The sequence below is a fragment of the Leuresthes tenuis genome, unplaced genomic scaffold (genome assembly GCF_036924035.1).
Source record: "Leuresthes tenuis unplaced genomic scaffold, fLeuTen1.0.hap1 SCAF_5, whole genome shotgun sequence".
In the NCBI taxonomy this organism is placed as follows: Eukaryota; Metazoa; Chordata; class Actinopteri; order Atheriniformes; family Atherinopsidae; genus Leuresthes; species Leuresthes tenuis.
The window spans coordinates 14,092,758-14,098,244 of NW_027325359.1; the positions used below are offsets into that span (position 1 = coordinate 14,092,758).

The window sequence follows — 5,487 nt, forward strand, 5'->3', positions numbered from 1 at the left end:
GCACGAAATACAGCAGAATAAGTTTGCAAACAAACACAAAAACAACCCCAGTGTAGTAAGGAGTGAAAGGGGTCGAGATTTTTTTGAGAACAACAGCTCTCCAACTGTTGAGCACGGAGGTGGGTCTATCATGCTACGGGTTCCGTTGCCCCCAGAGATACAGGGAACATTTCACTGTTAGAGCAGATCAGATTCTGAAAGCTAACGCCACACGGTCTGTGAAATAGAAAAAAGAAAAAAAAAGCTAAATGTCTATTTTCCCCAAAGCAAGTTTTAAAAATGGACTCATCTGACCACAAAACATGTGTTCACTGCGTTTTATCCATCCGAGACCAGCCGGTGTTTCCGCAGAGTTCATGCATGGCTTTCTCCTTGTGCAATACAGTTTAAGGTTACATTTCTGGATGCTGCAGCAGACGCTGTTGAATGGCAATGTTTTTTCCCCCCAGGTTCTCCTAAACCCATGTGGCAATACTGATACACAGTGGCAATGATGGTTTTTTTATGCATATGCAACAGTGGTTTCCATCTTTAGCCTTTTCACATTTCCCCAGACTCCCTAAAGCTTTCTGCTGTATTTTGTGCCGTGTATGCTGCATGGAGAAAACTTTTGATTAAACCGACTTTATTCTCTATACAAATATGGCACTAAGGAGTCACACCTCATCCTTGCTTACAGTCCCTCCCACTGGCCCTTACCCTCTGTTAAAGTAGGTTCTCCTTTTCTTTTCAGAATCACATCGTCATGCCATCCCAATGACCCCAAACACCTCAGTTGAAGGGTTAAATGTCCACTCCAAACGTTTCCCTACAACAAAATGGGCCTCCTACCCCAGAGGGGCCAAGTGATAACAATTGGGATTTGGCCCTAAGTCTTTGGTGGATGCTCTTTATATACTCAAACCTGACACTCATCTGTTCTATTCTGCTTGTTGTAGACTCTTCCAGAAAAGTGTTAAAGTTTTTAAATGAAAACAAATTCTGGAAATTAAGTTTCATAATGTAATCCATAATTCTTACAGGATTTTCTAAAAAAGAAACATCTAAGTATCTACAGTTTATTTTATTCATCATCATTTTAGAATATAAACCAGTCTATAGATTGAATCATGCTCGACTCTACCATGTGACGGCAAAGCTAACATAGTATAACTGATCAACATTTGTACTCACATGTTAAGACAGTAAAAAAACAAACAAAAAAAAAACAACACAAAAACAAACAGTTATTGCATCCAATGGCATAAAACGAGAGCTGAAAAAGGCCAGTAACCAACAGTGTTATAACGGTGAAATGGAAGTAATGCTATGGTTGTCATCGTGAACACAGGATGTCATTAAGTGCAAATAATGAAAACACAATTCTAAAATCAACAAAAATTCTGAGATGACTTATTCACATTTCTTTTATAGTCCACCATTCATTTTGTGCAGCGAGGACGATGCTGATGAAACTGCGGCGCAGCTCCACTGACATCCAGGATTTAATGCAACCGTTGCGTTTTCAGTTGATCGCGACAGATTTGCCGCTTGAGTTGTTCTTTGAATCGAGGTGACACATCCTGATATCTCGACTGTTTTATCATTAATGGGAGGCAGTGAAAGTTTCAACCCAAAGTTAGGTGGAAACTATCATAATTGGACATTTGAAGTATTATTTGAACAAATGTGAACGTTGCAGTTTAATCTCTGGTTGAGGCTGTCGGGAGTGCAGAAGAAGTGGTTGTGCTGACTCGGAGCGTGGGGGTCTAGTGAGTCTCTCCATTTACTGATGATCCTTCCCCGTGGGGCGAGGAGCATCTGGACACCCCTCGTTCAGTGTTATCGGAGCTTGAGCCACTTTGACTGTGTTGGTCTGCCGAGGCGACGCTTGCTGAAGTAGATGTGGGTTTAGCTTTCTCCTTAAAGTCTGTGATAATTACAGTCAAATCCCCAACTGTGACCTCTAAATGCTGGGCGCTGCTCCTGTCTATGTTTTTTAACCTGGGCCTGCGGAGAGAAACGGAGACAATGAGGATCTGGCAGCTGCTCAGATGATGCTATTTCAGATATGTGGCGAACCAGCAACAAGATCAAAGGCGACTGAAACTGGTGACCTTTCAGCTTTTTTACTTTTGAAAGCTCATTACCTCATGTTTTTATGACTTTTCTTTTTCAATGTGGGTTCTTTGTCACTTTTATCCTTCTCCGATTTTTCCCTCTTCTCCTTTTTGGGATGTGTTGGTGGTGCAAATTGCTGATTTACTTGCTGTGTAACCTGCTGAGAAACAGGCCGTGGCTTTCTGGAGGAGACACAAACAAAAAAAAGTTACGCTTATATCACAGAGCATAAAGGGTGACGATCAGGTTTGTACTGAGGAAATGTGCATGTATGGCCAGATGAGCCGAGGACTCATAAGAATGATTGAAAAATGGAAATTTCTGGCTGAACATACAAAAAAAAAAAGTGTGATTTTGACATAATATTGTCAGCACACTTATCAGGCAATGAATGGTCATTGCCATGCTGTAAAAGAAAATCTCCTCTTGGAGACATCTTGTAATGCATCTCACTGTTCAATATGGCACATGAGAAATACTGCATGTGTATCTTAGCTCTCACTAACTTGGGTAAGGCCATTTTTACATAAGAACAGAATTTGAATGCTCCGGAAGAGATTAGTCTCATTCACTGCTGCTCTGGTTATTTCCCCAGGAGGTCCAGCGTGACTGCGGCACACATTTGCGTTCCCACATGCTGCCCCTCCGGAAACATCCCTTGAACCTTTCAGGGCTGATGTGCATGCGTGAAAACGGCTCAGGCCCGAATGAAGCGATAATTAACATCGAGATAAAAGTTACCGCCTGATGAGGCCATTAGTTTAGAGATATTCAGTACATTAATTACAGCTACAGTTATAGCTCGACTGGACTGCTGTCCTTGTCCCAGTATACAGGCACTAGTGTTGAATCAATTTATTGACTCGACAACCGTGGGTGGCTATCTCCACTCTTACAACATGTTTGTGATGGGCTTTTTCCAGTTTCCTATCAGGTCCAAGACTGACAAACAAGCTAGCAGGCAGCAAATGGATACAATGAGCCCCACTGAACGTACACATACAAGAAATTATCCAGGAGTATTAGTCTAACTAATACTATGTGAGAAACAAGCGGTTTTAGATGAAGTATAATTACAAGTACAGAGGTTCACACAAAACTCTCAAATGACTGTCTGATATAATCAACTGTTGAAGCCTAACGTTAATGGTTGATAAATTCTGGAATGTTGCTTTACCTTTCAAGCCTGGAGCGAAGCACCCGCCGTATCAACAGTTTCAAGACAAATGAATTATCAATTATTGAAAGGGTTTAGCTTAAATAACTGAGGTGCTGTGGTGCAGGCAGTTATGCACTGTCCTGGCTGCTGCCACCTTTCTCCAGCCCACAACCCTTAATGTTGTGTGACACAGTGTTCTGAAGCACCTGTTAAATACAGAGAAAACGTCTAACCAGCTATAGCTTAAAGACCAATCATGCAACGCTTAAAGTTGGGCAAAGGGTAGTGCCACACGAAGCCGAATGCAGCAAAAGAACCAGCCGCTGCCTCACGCCGCACTGTTGACCAATCAGAGCTGACTGTGAAGTTCCAGTGTGAGGCCTTAAAGAGACCAGACCTAAAACAACGTTTCTGACTGTGGCTGACAAGAGCCGCCGCACAACGCACAGAATCATGATCAAATGGATGCAAGCCAATAACATAATATATCAAAACTACAATTAACAACTTGTCAAAAGGGCAAAATGTGGGCCCTTTACTTTTTGTCCTTTCAGCACAGACGAATGAACTTGATCAAACACTACTGAGAAAAAAAGGCAATATCATTTAGGAAGAGGACAGTAAAATGCTGAGGTCACAAGTCAAAGTCTCTGCAACGAGTTACTATGTATATGTAAAATCCATTTGATTTCCGTCAAAGATATTCAAAATCTCACAAAAGCCAAAGGACAAATAAAGCTGTGATCAACTTGGTCATGAATGAGCAGCCCTCCAACACAATTAAAAACACTATAACCCACAAGAGGCTAAGGTTCATTGCAGGTCTGCTGTAACAGTATACGCGATCAAAACTCTCCCCTGAGAGTATTCTATGATATATTTTTATTTAATCATCCCGTTAACAGCGGAGTCAAGCATGTCCGACCACGTGAATGCGGGCTACACGGAGCTGAGGGTAGTTCCAGCTGTGCTTTCATCGTTACAAATTAACAGCTTGAGATAGACTTACCGAGTTGACGTCCCCTTTCTGACATCACACATCATGCACTTAAACGCCTCGGCGCTGTTCCTGAACGTGCACACGCTGCAGTCCCAGTACCCATCGTCGGAGAAGGGCTTGGATTGCCGCTTTGGCCTTTAGACAAAAAAAAAACAAAACAAAAACAGGTGGACAGCGGCAATTTTACACCGAGATATTTGATTTCAAAATGCGCCCGCTCCATGAAAACAATCGCAGATAGGTAGAAACGACACTAGAGGAAGCATTTTTCACCCGGAGCCAGTCGGGGAAGCACAGTGAACCGTCACACCACACAAGCAGTTGCCCCGTATTAGCCTGTCAGCCTGCCGCCATGAACACTTTACTAACACAGCTTCATCCATTGACCGAGCTCTCTGTTTACGAACGACCCGCTAAAGTCTTCATTCGGACATACCAGCGAAAGTTTTACCTTGTGGGACTCTTCTTGTCTCCCATTTTACAAAAACTGGTCTCAGAGGAGTGGAAAGGGAGCAGTATTATAGGCGAAAAAACCGCATTTAGCAGCTTCTCAGCTGTCGGGGAAACTCCTGTCGAAGGATGGTCACGTGATGTGCGTTCACCCAATTGCGTTTGATGTAATCACAACAGCCATAAATGTGACAACATTGATGAAAGCCCCTCAGTTAATTTCACGGCGTAGTAAATTACACGTCGGCAGGCCCTAATGAGGAAACAAAAGCAAATAAAGACTGCGTATGAAGATCTTAACTGCGATAGGTACGATATTAATTTTGCACTAAGAACTAAAAAAAAAATAGATAAGAGTGTCAGCATTCATACATTTTGACTGTAGGAAAAAAATGGCAAACACTTTTGTGTCATTGTACTTCAGAAAAGTAAATTGACATCTTAGAGTGACATATGCTGCCCTAGATACATTTTTTTGTGGATGTTCGTGCATTTTTATGCAAGACAAAGCAACGCCGGACTGCATGAACTGCAGAAGAAGAGGGCACAGATGGACCAATGCGATCCTCTTCCTTGAGAACTGATTCTGACGTAGAGTGACTGAAGAGCTTAGAAATAAAAAAAAAAACGAAATATAATTAATAGAAAAAATAGACAAAAGAATAACGACGCTATGCTTTTGCACGATATATTTTTCATCAAAAGTACGTACTGAGAATAGTGGCACGTTTCTCACAGTCACCACCAGAGGGCGAATGCACGTTGCTCTTCGGAACTG

The 5,487-nt window shown here is 42.1% G+C and overlaps 1 protein-coding gene across 2 annotated transcripts; it reads right to left on the bottom strand.

Annotated features, from left to right (window-relative positions):
- Positions 1 to 1,048: 1,048 nt before the first annotated feature.
- LOC140307354 (YY1-associated factor 2-like) lies at positions 1,049 to 4,998 on the bottom strand. 2 transcript variants are annotated; one of them, XM_072386200.1, is made up of 4 exons: positions 4,711 to 4,996; positions 4,269 to 4,394; positions 2,130 to 2,282; positions 1,049 to 1,989 (listed from the first exon to the last, which is right to left on the bottom strand). In XM_072386200.1, exons 1-4 carry the CDS (start codon positions 4,734 to 4,736, stop codon positions 1,749 to 1,751), a joined length of 546 nt encoding a protein of 181 aa, XP_072242301.1. In that variant the 5' UTR covers positions 4,737 to 4,996; the 3' UTR covers positions 1,049 to 1,748. The 2 variants fall into 2 exon arrangements, with proteins under 2 accessions (XP_072242301.1, XP_072242302.1); XM_072386201.1 differs by lacking the exon at positions 4,269 to 4,394 and having other exon boundaries at positions 4,711 to 4,998.
- Between the last annotated feature and the right edge of the window lie 489 nt (positions 4,999 to 5,487).

Excerpts from the sequence above, each read along its gene's own strand:
- LOC140307354 (XM_072386200.1), bottom strand. The coding sequence starts at position 4,736 with ATGGGAGACAAGAAGAGTCCCACAAG. Across the intron at positions 4,395-4,710 it reads GACAAGAAGAGTCCCACAAG|GCCAAAGCGGCAATCCAAGC; the intron begins GTAAAACTTTCG and ends TTTTGTCTAAAG. Across the intron at positions 1,990-2,129 it reads AAAAGTCATAAAAACATGAG|GCCCAGGTTAAAAAACATAG; the intron begins GTAATGAGCTTT and ends TTCTCTCCGCAG.